This window comes from Seriola lalandi, unplaced genomic scaffold, assembly GCF_002814215.2.
Source record: "Seriola lalandi dorsalis isolate HSWRI2012SDOR001 ecotype SW California unplaced genomic scaffold, Sedor1 jcf7180002054832, whole genome shotgun sequence".
Classification (NCBI taxonomy): Eukaryota; Metazoa; Chordata; class Actinopteri; order Carangiformes; family Carangidae; genus Seriola; species Seriola lalandi.
In genome coordinates, this window is record NW_019525385.1 from 1,294,974 (window position 1) to 1,313,619 (window position 18,646).

General features: G+C 42.1%; 1 protein-coding gene across 4 annotated transcripts in view; it reads right to left on the reverse strand.

Annotated features, from left to right (window-relative positions):
* dlg5a (discs, large homolog 5a (Drosophila)) overlaps positions 1-16,445 on the reverse strand; it is a 35,778-nt gene extending 19,333 nt beyond the window's left edge. For 3 of the 4 annotated variants that reach the window (XM_023426588.2, XM_023426586.2, XM_087179385.1), the window contains exons 1-7: positions 15,715-16,445; positions 6,224-6,292; positions 4,806-4,980; positions 4,053-4,196; positions 2,860-3,043; positions 1,683-1,942; positions 1,169-1,481 (exon numbers count right to left, since the gene is read on the reverse strand). In XM_023426588.2, the coding sequence (XP_023282356.1) occupies positions 1,169-1,481; positions 1,683-1,942; positions 2,860-3,043; positions 4,053-4,196; positions 4,806-4,980; positions 6,224-6,292; positions 15,715-16,018 (1,449 nt within the window). In that variant the 5' untranslated portion in view covers positions 16,019-16,445. The remainder of the gene's footprint in view (positions 1-1,168; positions 1,482-1,682; positions 1,943-2,859; positions 3,044-4,052; positions 4,197-4,805; positions 4,981-6,223; positions 6,293-15,714) is intronic. The other variant, XM_023426587.2, reaches the window with a different exon arrangement.
* Between the last annotated feature and the right edge of the window lie 2,201 nt (positions 16,446-18,646).

Here is an 18,646-nt window from a genome sequence, read left to right on the forward strand (position 1 = left end):
GTTTAAACTGACATTTACAGCTCCTGGGGGACGCGGTGGGCATACAAGTGGATCAGCTCTCTTCTCAGTACCCATCATTAAGACAGTGACTGATGAGTCATGGCAAGTTTTATTCCAAACACACCGTCCCACACTTGGGATGCTTTGGCTTTGGTAAAACTTCTTTAGGTGTGTTTTGGTGTGTACCGGACTCAGTCTTCACACAACCTTGACAAAATATACCTTGCTTGAAAGCACCAAGTCTCCTGATTTTATCTGTGCAAAGCATTTTAGGATTTACATATCACTGCAACAGCTGTATCTTTGCTTCAGTATCTCTTACACTCACTCTGACTTTTTGGTTGTAACATTTAAAGACTTAGCTTTCATATTACACAAGGGTTATGACTGCAATCAAAAGAGCTGTATAACAGTGACCTTTTTATTTTGGTTACATTGTGTTCACGCTTCTGTAGAAAACGGGGCTGTCTGGTAATAGGTTAAAAGAATAGTTCAACATTTTGGGAAATACGTTTATTTACCTTCTTGCTGAGAGTTAGACAAGATGGTAAATATGTAGCTGGATGTGTAGAAACAATAATTCGCCATTTTATGGGGTTTTTATCTGCCATAACTGTTCTTGGCCACAACCAATAACTGCCTAGAGTCTCCACTGTTTGCCTAGCAACTGGGCCTGATCAGGAAATAGTCCAGCACATAATCATTTTGGATTAAACAAACAAGATATGATGATATGATTGTTTAGAGGTGCCAGTAGACAGATTTTGTTACCTTTGGACGGAGCTAGACTTGCCGTTTCCTTGTTTTTTACGCTAAGCTAAGGTAACTGAGACATGAGACATGTATCGATGTTCTCATCTTACCATCTGCAAGAAAGTGAATAATAAAAAATAAAATAGTTTTCCAAATTTCAAACTATCCCTTATCTACATATATCAGATTTGGAGAGAAGAGGTGCTCATGTCATTCATTAATCTCTGTTTGAGCTTGTCTGAAATATTTAATATTGTTTGTGTTTTTGACGATTTATAAGAACAGTTGTCATGATGTTTTTTGGAGCATCCATTCTTTTCTGGCCAATAACTTCTCTGCATATTAAGAGTGTATCGGCTGTGACTGATAAATGAACTACAGTTGTATACATGCGACGCTTTCTTATGCCCGATACCTGTCTGAGCGCCTCCAACTCTTCACTGGCCACCACTCTCTCTGAGGAGGTGTTCTTCAGTCGGGCCTCGGCTGCCTCCAGTTCCGTCTGTAACTTGTCCAGCTCTTTGATCACCTGGTCCCTCTCACTCATGATGAGACGATACTCGTTGAACACAGAGTCCCTCTCCTCCTTGTACTTCTCGCAGTCCTTGGCTGCTTTCAGCTGCAGGTTCTTGTAGCGCGTCACCTCCGACTGCAGGCGCTCCATCTCTCTCTGCAGCTCCTTGTTCTGGGCCGAGGACTTGTTCAGCTCCAGCTGCACTGAATCAAACCTGGAGGAGCAGAGGAAGATGAAGAGGTCTACATGGTGCTACATTTTAAGATGCTGTTCATGCTCATAGCAGCAGTTGCTCTTATGCGTGTTTACACCTGTTACTGCACTGATTCAAGCATTAATATCTCAAACATTATACATATCTCATCTCACGTGTCTTGCTCTCTGTATGTGTGCGTGCAGGTGATGATGCTTCTACCTTCTCATGGAGGTGGAGTACTGCTGCTGGTAGTGCACGGCTGAGTCGCGCTGTTTGAGCAACGCATCCAGCTGCTTCTGCAGCCGCCGGTTCTCCTCTTCGGCCTGCTCCAGGCGGCTCAGGTCTGTGTTATGGTTCGCCACCTTCTCACTGTAGCGCTTGCTCAGGGCGTCGTACTCCTTCTTTACACCCTCCAGCTTGTCCACGGCTGTGTCATACAGTTTGTTCAACACCTCTGATGAGCCTTTCTCTCTCATTACCTAGTGAGGACAACAAGAGGTCATATGACTTGTCATTACACATGCACTGGTAGTGTTCAAAATGTTGTTGTCACATGAAACTGAACTAAGCCTGTATTTGCTGTGCCCCACCTTAGCAGCAGATGGCATCAATGTGTAGGCAAGATTTTTACAGCGCAAGCAAAAACCAGTGCCAGCTTGAACAATGGCTTTTGTAAGTGTAAGTGCATTTCTAGAACTGCACGCAAGTAAAAACCAAATGGCTGGCCTGCAAAATGAACTGTTTTATATGTAGAGTGTGTCCTTCAGCTGGCATTACTCATTCTCTGAATGTCTCATTACTGTAGGTCTTGCTGATATAGGCCTCCCGATTCCTGGGAGAGCTGCCGTGACCTGAGGGCTGTATTGACCTCATCGACACAGCACAACACTGCGTATACACTGATCTTGTAGCTACATGGTTTGGGTCGGTGTGCCCTTTGCCCAAGCCACAGCCCTTTTCTTCTGCACTTGCCCTTTTCAGAAATGCTCTGTATGCATTTCCATCTGCTTGGCTGCCCTGTGCTCTTAACCACTGCAGTGTTCCCATGGGTGCTGTGAGAGACAGTATTGCACAGTAGGCCAATACGTGCCCCAGCACCCTTGTGAACAAAGTCTTTAGTACACAGAAGACAACAGACAACATTATGTAATGTCACAAAATGTATGACTTCAAAATGATAAGAGGCGAAAATCCCTCTGGACCATTAAAAATGTGTAATTTTTGTAAATAATTGGTTTGATTTTGTATATTGGCTCTAACATCTGTGTCACATCAGTAAATCTGTGGTTTCTGTCCTTATAACATCTGGACAGCTACAGCAGAAACCGTGTGTGTGTGTGTGTGTGTGTGTGTGTGTGTGTGTGTGTGTGTGTGTGTGTGTGTGTGTGGACTGTACCTGCTGTTGCTGCTGCCGGAGGTCTGCCAATTCCTTCTGGTCTTGACTGTGCAGTCGTTGGAGCTCCTCGCAGTTCTGTTTAAGGTGGTTGTGCTCTCGGACAAGTTGGGCGTTGTCCCTCCTGAGTGTCTCCATCTCCTCTTTCAGCTGTGTTTGTTCGCCCAGGACGCGGCTGTGCAACATGCTGGAAAGAGGGAAAAAACACAGACGCGCAGGAGAAGTAAACACGTGCACGTACAGGTAAATAGACTGTACATGTGAATATACATAACAGAAAACAAGCTTTGGTTATATTATAAGTAAACAGTGGCGACAAAATGTAAAAAATAAAGTAAGCTAATTTGATTTGTGGACAGTATGTAAGAGAGGCAGACTATCTAGAGGTTCATTCCTCCAGAAACTCATAACCAAAGTGCAATCTCTTGCCTTTTGAAGGAAGGTAAAAATCCCCTTATTGTGATACTAAATGTTAGGCAGCACAGACTTACTTTATATGTCAATTTTTCAGCTTTATATATGGAATATCTCGAGTTGATGTTCTTTTGTAACAGCGACTTAAGCCAAAACCGTAGAAAGCATCCATGTTATTTATATACTGTGTAAAATGTCAGCCTGATTCGCTATTAACTTAATTTGACTACTTATCTTTTGCTTCCATCATATTAGAAAATATTCTAACCAGCAAAGCTCTCTAACAGCTAATACACCATATGATCAGCTCTGCGCTCCAGAAATTTTGCCTTGGCTTATGAGCTGTTAGGCTGAATAATTCAATCACATAAATGCCTCCATTTCCAAGCTTTTAAAACCATGCATGTTTTTTTTTTGTAGTGCCAATTCCCTTTCAATTGTGAAAGCCGACTGTAGCTCTTTCAATTAGGTTAATTGCAACACCATGCCAGTATTTGTTACCATTCCAGTAAAACAATGCAATAAAAATTAATTATTTCTATGCTGAAAAGCAGCAGGTGGAAAATGACAGAATGTTCATCCCACAACGTTTGGACTTCAATAATGAGTCCTGACACACACTCACAACTTCTTCCCTATGGAAATCTAAGCAACTAGCTGCAATGCATTTAAACTACATAACACGGGTTAATATTTAAAAACTTAATGACTCTAATGAGTTCTTCATTAGCAACCAGAGAGGTAAAATAAGCACCATGACATTTTGCTGGAGAAATACTTACTGGTAGAAGTCAGCCTCTTTTACAGCCTCCTCACACCTTTTGAGTGTTTTGGTGTGCTGGTTCTGGAGAGACTGCAGATCCGCCATGGCCCTCATGCACTGGCTTTTCAGACGCTCATAATCATGACTGGCTTTGGAATTTGGCCTTAAGGAGAAAAAGCAGGAGCAAGGAGTCAACGCTTTATCCTGCAGCCTTGTACGATAATGTAGCCAAACTGCTCAGATAGGAGGCCGACCTTCCCCTCGTATGAGAATTCATAACATAGGAATGAAATTTTGATTAAATGTAAACAAGATTTATAAAAAAAAAAAAAGAAGTTTGCACTGATGTAAGCAAAACAGCCCTTTCGTCTCATCTGCTGCACACGAAACATCTGGTAAGTAGAGCACATTAAACTTAATTAAGCAGCCAGTGTCAGTGCCCTCTCTCTGCAAGGTAGAGTCAACATTACTCCAGACAGCAGAGAATTCATAGATGAAAACATGGCAGCCAGAACTGAGGACACTGACATCACAGTGCCTTTAACAACCGAGAGAGAGTAAACATTACCAGTCATAAACTTTGCAGCTCTCTGCAATGAATCTCAGGTCTGAGTCAATAGTTGGATCTGATGTAGGCAAAAAAGGCATCTATAATCACAGTAGACAGTTTCATAGACATAAGCCAAATAAAACTGTTACCACAAGGAATAATAAAAAAAAAAAAACAGCAACAACAACAACAACAACTTGGCAGGCAGGCCAGGATTTGCACCTGCAGTCATCGAAGGTGGTCCCGGGCGATGCCAACGCCAGACGCTTACGAAGCTCATCCCTCTCCCTGGTCACCTGGCGGAGCTGGAACAAGATGGTATCCAAGTTGTCACCGGATGGCCGGTTGTCATTGATGGCTGGGGGCGGGGAGGACGCTTCACCGTTAACAGGCGAACCTGCAACATTGAGCACATTACTGGAGGCTGGGACTATTGATCAACACACAATGGAAAAAAGTTTCCCATGCAATCCACATCATTCAGAAGCTGCATAACATACACCAGCCCAGGTGCTATCAAATTATTCTTCTTGACTTTACTGACATAAAAAAAAAAAAAAAAAAAAAAAAAAAAAATAATAATAATAATAATAATAATAATAATAATAATAATAATAATAATAATAATATCTGAACAATGTAACACACCCAAAGGGACACGGACTGTTTAATCTACTCGGGGGTTTTTCCGGGACAATTTGCTGCAGAGTTGCTGAAAATTACATTGGATTTACTAAACCACACATCTGTAATCTCTGCCATGAAAATGAAAGGCAGAAGGGGCAGATAGGATTGTGATGAGGTACTGTGTCTCTGGTACTTTCTCTGTGTTTTAAACCATGGTTTTCAGGGTTTTTTTTGTTTGTTTTTTTTTGTTTTTGTTTTTTTTTTTTTTATTTGATTTAAGCTCCTGTGTTTGGAATGTCAGGAAACCTGAAGTCTTTGTAAAGCATTTACAACTTCACCCTGAAATCCCTCATTTATAAAAGGTTGTTTTCTATATAGCTGCATTTTCTTTACCCTGGCTTTATGCAGCCATTATCAGATCTGACAGTTCAATTCTACCTGTCACGACTGAGATTAAAATTCACCAGATTGATTTTAACGGAGGAGGATTTGTCCTTAAAATAACAAGGTCACTCGTTTTATTCTGTGTGCTTGACACTTTGCCAAATAGACAGATTCTGACAAAAAATTTTACACCATTAATGAGTCATTTTGAGGGTTGTTTTCCTCATAGAAAAGAACAGCCATGGCAGGAAACCTGGGGATTATGTTCATCTTTGGCTCAACATTTGGCCCTTTTGGAGGTTTATGTAACACAGCTGAGTCATTTGGACCTTTGTCAAAACTAGGAAAAGACAAGCATGGCAAACTTCCTTAAGGGAAGAGGAAGACATTGGGAGAGTGTTATTGGCTCAATGTGGGGTTTAAAGCAAAGGAAATATAAAATACTGGCTTCTTGAACTTTGTAACCCAGCAGACAATCAGGAATTACGGTAATATCAGAAAACAGTAAACAGTCATAACAGAGCCATGCTGATTTTGCACTGTTATTGTGCATTTGTTGGCTGTATAGAACCAGTCTGACCTAGCATGACACACACAGCATAACAGGCATCTTGGGTCATTATACATACCAACACTACTGAGGGAGCTACTGCTTTCGGAGTCAGAGGGCATGGTGGACAGAACGCTGTATGTGGAACCTGCCAAGAGAGGAGATACATTCAGACACAGAGCACTGATAGATTGATTAACCAATTATACGCAAGCCTGAATTAATTGCCCATGCAATGAGGAAAGAAATAAATATTACACAGCACGCTTCATATTCCCTGCACAGTTGTATAATAAATTTGGTGCAAGGTTTATACATGGAATAATAACTTCAACACTCCTTCTTAGCGGCTCTATATTATCACTCCAGACCGCCGTCGTCATTAAACCTCCTTTCCCTCACTGTGCACTCTGCCTTGCTTTGATGTATAGTCCCTGTATGTTTCTGCTACACAGGCAGAATGTCACGGCTGAAATGGGATTTTCTCTTTTTATGTCAAGCACATGGAGAGAAAGAGAGGGAGAGAGAGAGAATGAGAGAAAACGATTCCCTATCTGAATAGCTGTACACACCGTTAAGCTGGGGGATATTTCACACAGGCTACCACAATCCATAGGAGAGACTATGCAGATCCCCATACTGCAGAGTCCCTCATCCAAAGGACAACATAAATATGGCTGACAGCATGGACAGAATTTGTTTAAAAGACATCTTACATTTGTGTGTACTGCAGAATATATGCTTTTGTAACACTAAAGGCTCAATTATATATATATATAACTATACTATATATAGTGGATAAGGCCCTCTTACAACCGGCACACTTTATAAAATGCTTCCAGTGATAAAAACTGACAAGAAAAATGGGGGAAAAAGTGAGGAAAGAGTCTATTTAAATGAGTACAAAAACTACTACATTCACTACTACATAGTACTAGTCAAACAAACAGTATTTTTAGATTGATTATTGTCATTATTGGTTTATCTATGGATAATTTGTTTAAATGTCTTGTTTTGTTCAGCCCAGAGTCCAAAACCCAAAGGTGTGTCATTTGTAAATGATAAAGAAAAACAATAGACTGAGAAATAAAAATTGGACCTACATAAAACAGCACAGTGAGGCGCAGATAATACTTGTCTAATGTGGTAAATGCTAACCGAACACGCAGGGTTTAAGAGAGCAGGGGAATGCTAGCTGGCTTTGTCAGCAGCAGGCAATAGATTGACGCCAACTGTTCTAGATCTCCATCTCTGTCCTTGCCTCCCCACTGGGTTTAGCTACAGCTCTGGCTCCAGCCCTCAATGTGTGACAAGGCCAAGCCTAATTAACTATGAGCTCTGTGCGACTGAGCTACTCCATCTTAGGCCCCGCAGACAGAGCAGAGGAGAGGAGATGAGAGGGGGGCGAGAGGGGAAACAAGAGGAAAGCAAGGAGCAGAGGAGGACAGATGAAAGGAGATAGCCTAACTAAGTCGCAAAAGAGATAAGGAGGGAGGGTGTTTGAGAGACAAAGAGGGAGAGAAGTAAGACGAGAGACTGTGAAAAAAAAAAAAAAAAAAAAAAAAAAGAGAGAGAGTAGCAGGGCGGAAAGGTTTTTAATCTGTTCTGACGTTCCCTGATGCTCAACACTTTTACTCTGCAAAGTGCTCCGAGCACACAGTTTTGATTTCATATTGTTCCATCAGACATGATGAGAACAGCTGCACAGCATTAGTTCTCTACAATCAAAACAGCTATGCAAAAGGCTCCTGCTCGTTTCCTTGGCTTCACTGAAAAGCAACAACTGCCTTCTTGAAACCAGTATCTGACTGACAAAGTCTCATAGTAAAATACGTGAACCTACTGAGCGGTCTTATGCCAGCTCAGCTGGAGGATAAATCTTTTTTTAAAATACCGTACAGTCAGTAAAGCTGTGTGCCAGAACAAGTCTAAAAATGTACCTTCTTGAATGCTGTATTTTGTGATTTGGAAGCCAAAACACTCAGATAAATTAAAATCCTAGTAATCTGTACCACTGAGGACACTCGCCAATCACCAGAGAGCTATAACTCCCATGAACCAGGCAGTTCTGGGACAATCCTCAGTATCTCACAATCTGATTTGGCTGCAAGGGCAAACATGTGCACCAGAATCCCCATATTTAGATCAGTGTAATGGGCTGATTGGTTAACCCCGTAAGCACACAAATGGATGCAGTATGTATTGCATGTCAGATGCAAGCCGGCTATCTGGTGGTCGATGGGTCAGTGGCATTAGCCTTTTTCCAACAGGCTTTTAATCATCGATAGCAATTAGCAGCAGCAGCCACAGTCAGTGAGGCCGATCATTTGTAAACACGTTCGCTGCATCAGTCAAACGGCTATCCATTAGAGCAGCATAGATCTGATGATATACAGTGGGAGAATCCGCCTCTCTGTGCCAAAAACAGACAGACGACAGGTCAGATCAGACCTGAGAAATCATTCCCAACATTCAAGTTAACAGATAAATACATCACGACAGATTTCATCTGGAGCCATTAGATATGCTAACAAGGAGCGAGCATCTGCTACTGGCTTCCATCAAGAGATACACTTTAAAAAGGTGAGAAATATTCGAGTGGAGGACCTGAGGCGACAGCAACAAAAGCCCGTCGCTGTGATCTAAATAGGTCAGGGGAGTACTCGCCCTACCTAAGGGGTTCCACTTCCCCCCACTCCTCCTTTTCTCCACTCTGCTTTCCCTCCCAATCAAGCGATGCGCTCAACCACCAACAGTTGCTTCAGACAACCAGATTATGTTCTCCAGCACATAAAGCAAGATGACACACGTTGCCATGGTGAAGCTGGATGAGAGGAATAGTAAATTCTGCAGCGTGGAGAAAAAGAAGAGCATAAGAGTTGGGAGGCTGATGGAGGGGAGCCTTATCAAACAAAGATGCAAAGTCTGGCTTCCACCGACGGGTGAGACTAAATTATTCATCAGCTCCAGAAAATTCTCTTATCTGACAACGATTGTGTCTCCCAAAACGTAACGCACGTATGATTATCATCGCGATTGGACTCTGCTACTGCTTCACACTCCCTTTATCAGGGCATGTTGACAAGCCTTGAAACCATGGATTCGAAGCAGCCAAGGCGCCTGTTCAGTTCCCAAGAACATCATAGACAAAAATTTTCAGGGCCACTTGGTAAAAGAGCAGCATTAGCATTCCAAAAATAATACTGCGAGCTAGCCTTTATTAGCCGCTGTCAGCTCTTCTCACTGTCAGTGAGCAACAGTGATTAAAAAAAAAAAACAGTCACACACCAAGTGTCAAGCAGAGTCCAAATATTCTTTATGCTCCATCTCCTTTTGTGTCCTCAGCTTCACAGCCATTAAACTACAGAAGTGCAAATAACAGCAACACTAATAATTCGCTTGAAAACTACTATCCACTCATTTTACAGTGTGCTTAAGTGAGGATGAAGGATATGTCAGCATTAAGCTGGCAAGCAGAAAGTATCTCTTTTACTCTGGCATCGCAGACCTCTAAATCCCTCTCCCTGTATGGAGGACGCAGCTCAAGTAAGGGATGTGGCGATCCCACCCACTCTGCTTTGATACTGGGTACTAATCCAAAACTTAAAAACTTCAAAATATTCACAGAGTACCAATCAAGTACCAGCGCTCTTTTCCCCTTTTTCTATTTAAAATCTGTGTGTGTCACTGTAAGGCAACATGAAGCTGAAACTACACATCACATCTTAACCGTGGAGACGTTCAGACACCAACATAGTCTTAAGGCCTGAAGTTTTACATACTTATAACAACAGTGACTAAGAAACCGTATTTAAAGTGGATTGGTTTTGTCTGGCTGATAACCACACTAAGGTCATAATTATCAAAGACACCTGTATCCTATCCTATACCTCATCACAAAATCTGTTTAAAGTTTAAATTCTGGTGTATAAATATGACATGATTCCCCTTCGTCCAACTCCCTCCCTGTACTGTGGGACTTCCAGTAAGCCATGCAGTGGGCCCAACTTCTGGGGAGGCAATGACACGACAGGCCAAGATTCTGGGCAATGAGCCAGTGAAGCCTTGCTGCTGGGGTAAGGGATTGATCATCTGATTTAAGGGGTCTACACGAAACATAAACAAGAAGACATCTAACATGATGAGCCAGGATTACTCAACCGCACGCACATCGTCTGACTCACAGCTCCAGCCTATGGTCCAACCCACCCACCTTTTTTCACTCAAAAGGTCCATGCCTGCCCTGTGGCAAGACTCAAAATAAGATCTGTTATTCTGTTGATTGAAATGCAAGACCATCTACTCCAGGTGCAGCAATATAGTCATTTTGGATCTGTGTAAACACTCTGGGACAAGAAGCGAAAAACAAGGAGATGTGTAGAAGAAAACCTAAGAGGCCCTGAGCCTTCTGCCCGGCAGACCTGTCAGAACTGCTGAGCAGCACCAAAGTCCAAAAAAATCCCCTGAGTGCAATCCAGCCCAGCCCATTATCAGCCAGCCATAATGGGTTTTCTCCCTGCAAAGAGCTCTAGCTCAGCATAAATGAGACATCATTTCTTTTTGACCAGCTAGCCTGTGCGAAGGGTTGGGTCAAAAACAAAAAGGTGAAAGATGCCTGCATGTCCTCCAAATGCTCTGCTACACAGCTAGTACAAATATAAGCCAAAATACTACCAACAGCCTGTCTGTGTGGAATAAACCCACTATTGGAATTTGGGTAATCTTTGTGACATTCCTTTCATGTTTAATCACAGAGGAGACCATGTTTATTCTGAAAGCATTTTCATTGTGTGTTGAGAAAATTCAGATGATTAAATTGAACTATAATTCTTTAAAGGTCACCAAGAGGAGGGAATCTAGTGTCGAAGAGAAGTGCACATAATCATAAGTCAGACCTACTAATATGGATGCGACAGGAAGGCCTTTTCTATTGTATAACTATCAGCAACAAAGATGTCATTAGGGATTTAGCTCCCATTGACGCCTCTGGTATTAAAAACATATGCGCTAATTTTACTTGAAGGTGTTTTAGTCAGGACAGGCAATCTCTGATCCTTTGCTGGAGGTTCATAATATGGTTCACCCAAATCTACTCTGTGACCTCTGTTGCGTGTCATCCATTGTTCTTGTTTCTAATCTATACAAAAAGGTGGAGGTACTAGTGATCTCCACCATCACTATCATTTGCTGGTGATTACAGGTCACTTTGACCTGGGGTCACGTGCCAGAGACTGAAGGACAAATGACGGCATGTGTAGCAAGGACAGATTAAAAAATAAATAAATAAAAAAAGGTAGAGAATTAAAGAGATGGAGCAACAAGGAGATTCAAGGGTGGAAGAGACACCATGATGGGAGGAGAGGAGAGGAGGGATAGAAAGAAAATACTGCAGAACAAAGCAGGGGGGGGCCAAGGAAAGATGCTGTTTATTTCCATGACTTCATAGCACTGGTAAACATTTAGATGCTGGCATTTCCTCTACCTTGTGGGGTAATTAGAAAGCAGAGGAACATGTGTAAAATGGTAATGAAGTCCTCTTTTTCAGTACAGCCTCCTGGCTGTGGTTTGCACTTTCAGAGTGTAGATAAACCTGCCATCAGATATTAATGCTAAAGTGAAAAAATATACAAATTTTACACAGAAAAAAAGATGTTGTGTTAGAGAGCAACGGAATTAAATGGGAAGAATAACACCAACGGCCCAGTGGAAGGAGTTAGACCAACGTCTAATTAGCCTGAAACTCAGGCCTTGATTAGATAGATATATTGAGCAGCATTACTGACAAAAGACCCTATACCATTAACAGTCCTGATTACAACTCAAATAAGGCTAAAACTAATGATTTCATCACTCATTTTCAATAATTTCAAATAATCATTTAGTCTATAGAATGAAAAATAACAAAACAAAACAAAAAAAAAACAGTGAAAAATGCAAATATATTCAAATATAAAAACTGAAAAATACAGCAAATTGTCACATCGAGGAGCTGAAACCTGCGAGTTTTGGCATCTTTGCTTCATAAAAACATTTAATGATTAATTCATTATACAAAATTGTGTTCTGGTGCTCAACTGTTTGATTAATCAACTAACCACTGCAGCACTATACTCGAAAGCACGCTATTGGCTCACTTAAATCACAGCACAGAGACAACCTGGCCCGTTTTAACCGAAGCCTGCATTGCTGTTTGTGCAGAGACACTGCAATGTAATAAAACTCACGCCCACAACTCATCGAAAATGCGATCTACTCAAATGTCATCAATCACACCTAAGCAGAAACATCGGTCAACAGCAGATGAATTGATGGCTTCCTCTCCACAGCAAGAAGGGGGGGGGGGGGGGGGGGGGATAAGGTCAGACTGTAGTACAAAGAGTGGCGAGGGGAAAGAGAGCGGGGTGACACGTGAGAAACACTGAGTGACAGACAACGACACGGAGGAAGAGGGGAAGAAAGGTCCGGCTCATGGGAGATATTTAAGAGCAGTGGTCGTGACAAGAGCGTCAGGGTCATAACTCACTCTGTCTGTCCACTGTGCTTTATAGAGTGGGACAAAAACTAGTTGACAGAGAGGAGAGCACCCCCCCCCCCCCCCCCCCCCCTCCTCTTCAACAACACACACACTGGCCTATGTCCTAGGCTGCTGTACACAGAGCAAGCTGCTGACTGTGCACTTTGGGCCTGCTCAACTTCTCAACAAAAGGCTTGTTGTCTACCTCTCTCTTGCCCCGTCTTTCTATCACCCTCTTCTGTCTCTCTGGCGTGTCCCTCCATTTAAGTATGCAGAGAAACAAAACCACTCAATGGGGAGAAAAGAAATATAATAAGTCAGGGAAAAGAGAAAGAAAGATAAAAATGGATGGAGGGTGAGTCAGAGAAAAAGACAATAAAGCATGGGAATGAGACACCAAAACAATGAGTAAATGAAGGCAACCAGATAGCAGGAGAAGAAGAGGACTGTGGACGTTGCATCCTGTCAGGGAGAATTGTGTTGCCATCCTCTCGGAGTGTGTTTAAATCACTGTCACAGACCCTTGAGTCTGAGTGGGGGGGGTGCAGGTGTGTCTCTTCTACTGCTCTGTTCCTTTAGGTAGAATATTGTCCAATGTAGCGCAACAGGATGAGGACACAATCCGAGCCATGAAATCAGCTTGATTGCAGCCGCTTGGATTTATGAAATGACTTCAGTTCAGTTTGATAACTTGCTCTGCAGCATAACAAGGCCAAAAACTTCAATCATACTCAATATACAGAGTGAATCGTCTGCTCTGCAGTTTAATCAGAGTTCGAGAATTTGTTAAAAACAGTGAGCCAGTCAGTCCCCATGGCTCACTGATGAACACAACAGGCTAAATAATGAATGATTTGTTTGTGGGTTCACTACAGCAAATGTGTTGGAGTTAGCCAGCAAAACACTAATAATTTACAGAGCCCTAGCTTTAAACAACTGAGCATTTTTGCAGGCATCTGTATGCTTTTCCTCTGGGGTGAGGATGTTTCTTTGGAGTTCAGATGATTCCGTATGTGTGCGTGTATGGAAGCTCAGCTGGCAAAGGAGGCACATCTGAGAACAAGAGCAGGCAGGCAGCATGAGAGGAGGAAGACTTGAGAGCAGGTTGCTATCAGTAAGACTCATCACACACTCATATTCCCTCTCTTCACTCACCCAGCGTCGTTCACAGACACACTGGGGCTCTGAAAATTTCATCCCTATGTGCCTCTTTGCCTGGAGGTACTCTGTGAGCGGCTTGTCTTCGGTCTCTCACAAAGTGTGGTTAAAACGCGGTAATCGCATCAGGCGAATGACTACACTAAAAGATAATAAAAAGCACATTTAAAAAAAATAATTAAAAAAACCACAACACTTGAGTCAAAACAGAAGGAGCCAAGAGCGTGGCGACTAATAACAGAGGATTGTAGAGGCATGATAAAGCGTGTCTCACAGAGAGAGTTTGCACCAGAGAGAGGAGAGCAGGGCCTAATCCTCTGTTGAATAACCTCTGGCTGACTAGCCAGACTCACTCTCTCCTAGCACAGGGCAGGTCAGCTCTGAGGCCCAGTGCTACAGTCTGTAAAGGTGTGTGGAGAAAAGCCCAATTCCACATTGTCAAGTCCAGCCAGAGTCAAGGAACTAACACAGGGTCCAATGTTCATCTTCTCACAGGTGAACAGCTGTCAGTGTGAGTGTTATTCTGCAGCAACAACAGTACAGTACTACAATGAAGTAATAAAGCTTGAGGAAGCATTAGTGATCCAGTCAGCAGAGCAGAGCAAGACACCAGCTCAGCATTACCTGCTAAGGTCTGCTTGCTGGTAGTAGACAGAGACATGCAACAACTTGGCAGCTGTAAACTATGGATCACATTGTGTATTTAAAAAAGGACACAGACATGTGTTTGAAATAAAGCTTCAGCTGTGTCAAAATGGTGTATAAGATAGACTGCATGGTTGTTTTACATGTAGAATATGTCAAAGAGAAGCATTTCTCTGCGTCTCTTCTCCACATTTGGATCTCAAGGCTCATCCTGCATTCAGGCCCTCGGGGCATGAGGCTGGTTGTGAGTAAGCCACTGGCTTCAGTCATTCAGACAAAGCAAAACAGGCAAAACTAGACGAGGCTTTTACACTTGGTTGCCCTTTGTCTCTGTGCAACAACAACCAAAACCGCTGAAGTGGAGGCAGTTGCTGTGAGGACAGAGTGCACATCAAATGACAACAGTGAATAAACTGTAATTAAAAATGTAGCATAAATGCAATACTGGAGGGAAATCTGTGGCTGTTAGGAAACCACTGTGGTTCTCTCCATATGAGAAGGTGGACTGATCCACACCATGCTTTACGCTTGTGAGCAGGCATGGGTAGGCTGCACGCACACACCCATGTACAGGTCGATATTGGCCCACATGTCAGTGGTAAACCCGTTGTCATGGAAACAAGTCAGGCAAGCTCATGTACCTTAACCATATCATGCCATTGATTATAAATTGGAGCTTGTGTTGGATAAGACTGAATTGATCTTGGGATTTTTTTTTCTCTTAACAGTGCACAAATATAACAGACTATGTTTAGAAGAAATATACACCATACCTGGCCAAACCAACTCTACACCATGGATGTGTAATCTGTGCATTGCAGTGACTGTGAAAGAGCCTTTTAGGGGCAGGGTGGATGACAGTAACGGCTGAATTAATCACAAGCTGTGCATCAGATCTGCAGGCCATTGTGAATGTCTACTTTAAAGAGGCAGGCTAGTGCATTTATGTTTTGCACATTTAACAGAGCATAATGTTGCACTCATTAAGTTCTGATTGCAAATGTGCGACCATGTTGCAAGCGGCACTGTTGCCTGCCCTTGCAACCTTCACATGAACCTGTATTATGATCTTATGCAGTTTGGCTAATAATACGTGAAGCTCCAAGCCCGCTGTTGTGTATCTATCCACACACGGTCTTCTTGCGCCAGACCACCCAGATCGTACTCAAGGCAGGAGCTATGCAGTGGCCGGTCCACTCATTTTTACAGTCAAGTGTAAGCCTATTTATGAGTAGTTATGTCTCAGCTCTTACCGGTGGAGTGGTCCACAGGTCCACCGCCGTTGTTGCTGAACAGGGCAGTATACAGGTCAGGGTATGCCTTCTCCAGGGCCACACACAGGTCGAGGAAATGGTCGCTCTCCTTGTTCATCAGCATCTTCAAAAGGTGGTCTACTTTCTCGGCGCTGGACGAACAGTTCTGGTCCAGTTCGAACCTATCGAGTTGACTCAAGGTACCAGAAACTATCAGCAGCTCGATCACTCGGTCCGCATCTGTTATGGACTCCAATAAGTTCTGGTGGCACTGGTCTAGCAACTCTTTGTGCTTTGGCTCCATTGCTATCCGCTGTAGTTCCGTAGCTTCCCAGCTAACCCAGACGGCCAAGTGGGTGTAATATCCTTACCGATCAAAAGTACCGAGCGATTATTGAACTTAACTTATCGCGGCTTGCAGAAGTTCGCCGGAGCCACCACGGCGTTAGGTTGCACGGGAGATCAATTTTTATAGCATATTGAAAAAGGCACAAGAAGCCATATTTGTTGCCCAAGGCTGTTGACTGCACTAAACAGCGATACATTTTTCCATCTTACTCGTGTGTGGCAGTTCAGGTCGTTTTTTGCTTCCCCTCAGAGTACGCTTTAACCGAACACATTTTCCTCCTCTTCTGTAACATTTAATGCGCCCTTTGCCGACTCAACTGCTGGGAAAACTCACGTAACTCCGCCGCTGATCCTCAGTTACACTGTATCCTCCGCCATGTCTGAGCGACTCAGCAGCTGCTACCCGCTGTCAATCAACGTTTCGTTCAATGACCATATAAGGCAAAACAGGGCGGGGTTTTAACAAAAAACACACCTATTTCTTCAATGGGCGTACACATCAACCCGTAGTACGTCTAAAATCCCAGGCGGAAAAAAATGAGAATGGACAGAATTTGCATGAAAATCTGGAGAAATTTTAAAATTATCGACGTAGTGGTAAAGGTGGGTAAACCTCATCCTCATGACTTCATCTCTAGGGTAAAGCAACCATCTAGGATTAACAGAATACGAAATGCATGTATTTGTTGCCTGCAGTGGTGGAATGTAACTAAGTACATTTACTCAAGGACAGAGCACATAAATTACAAATTACAAATTTTAGATACTAGCATACACTTTTTCAAATGTATGCTGTTCACAAAATTTATTTGACATTATACTTAATACTTGATACAGATTTTACATACAAAAGATATGATGAGCCTACAATGATTAGATTGGTAGCACTTTCTAATACCAGATTAATGCAACAGTATTTGTCATATAATATGATACATAATACATCATTCTGCAGTGTCATGCACCTCACTATATCATCACCAAAATGAATTTATGAATTAATGATTTCTGTCAGCCTAAAACTGTTGATAAACCAAGTGATATTAATCCGTCATTCTAATCTTTTGATTTAACGCAGACACATCAAATCAACAGAACCCAGTCAATGGTAAACCTCCCTGACTATATTATTTTATGTAGGAAAAATGCAAATGCTGTGATAAAAATATAAGCATTTTTATTCAGTCCTTGCATAATACTGCTGCTGTTGCCACAGGCTTGTGCACCACATTTCTATATCTAAGCTGCAACACAACAACCAATTTCAGCGTGAACTGTATCTGTGTGTTGGATAACATATAAGAGGGCAGTGGCAAGTGAAAAAAAAATGTGTATTTGAAATGAAATGCATGTTTGAGTAGGATTTGTGAAATACAATATGATGATGATGATGATGGATGCACTCTGCTTCCAGTCTACAGCTGAATAAAGATTGTTGGCACAGAGGCAGGCATCTGCAGGCATACCTCTCAAACCGTGACCTTATTCATGCATGCACTGAATCTCATTGTGACATCTACAACTCTCTCCCTCTGTCTCTCTCCCCCTCTTTCTGTCTCTCTGCCATGCTGGCTCCATAGCTTGTGCAACCATGTGCTATCCCTTTAGATGAAAAATTAATTACAATTCATTCATATCAAAGGGAAGCAGGTCCCCACTGCTGACACAGATTGGACGGTTGTGTCTGTACCCTACTTCTGAGGACGCGCATTTGAATAGAGAAGACAGCCTGATGCTTTTTATCTTGGGGGTATGAATGAGTTTATTATTTAGACAACAAGGGTTGTGTTTCTAGCTGTCTGATAATTTACTGAAATATTATTAAACAGATTTGTTTATCAGGCAGCCAGGATCAGGGTGGATAATAGCTTTATCTTTTATTGAAGAGACTGTCAACAAGCATATCCATCATTTATCCTGGCCAAATTGTCTCAAACTGAAAATTTTATGGATTTTTTTTTTTTTATTGACAGTCTGAATAGAGATCCAGTAAATGGAAAGTCTGTCCGGCTAAGGGTGGAAAAACAACTTTATTGTCCACTCACTTTTTAGACTTTTATTCACTGCATCTACGCAATTCATTCTCAGCATTCGTTGTATCCATTTTCTCTCATCCTGTGAGAACGCACAAGGATGATGTTGTTCCCAAAGTGTTGAATGGGCACGTCCCAAATTAAGAAGGGGGCAGCAACAGTATGTTAGAAGAGAATAAGTTTGTTGGCATCCTTCATCATCATACCAAGACATTTTTAATGTAAAGCCATAATTTTCCAACAATATATATCAGGCCCCAAAGCACAGTGAGAGGATTCCCAAATGATTAGATCAGTTATAATAGACATTAAATTAGACAATGCTTGATTTTTAATTAACAGTGAATTACACAGCCTTCAGCTGGACACCTGCAACAGATGGGAAGTTTCTGATCATAATTAAATATCAAAACTACAGTGTTGGCAGATACATGCTGAAACACTTTCCTTATAAAAAATTAATCTAATGATGTCTAAATTATCTTCTCCAAACCAATCTAATCGCATCTAATCTTCATTAAAATTCTAGTTATTGTAATTTAAACATCTAT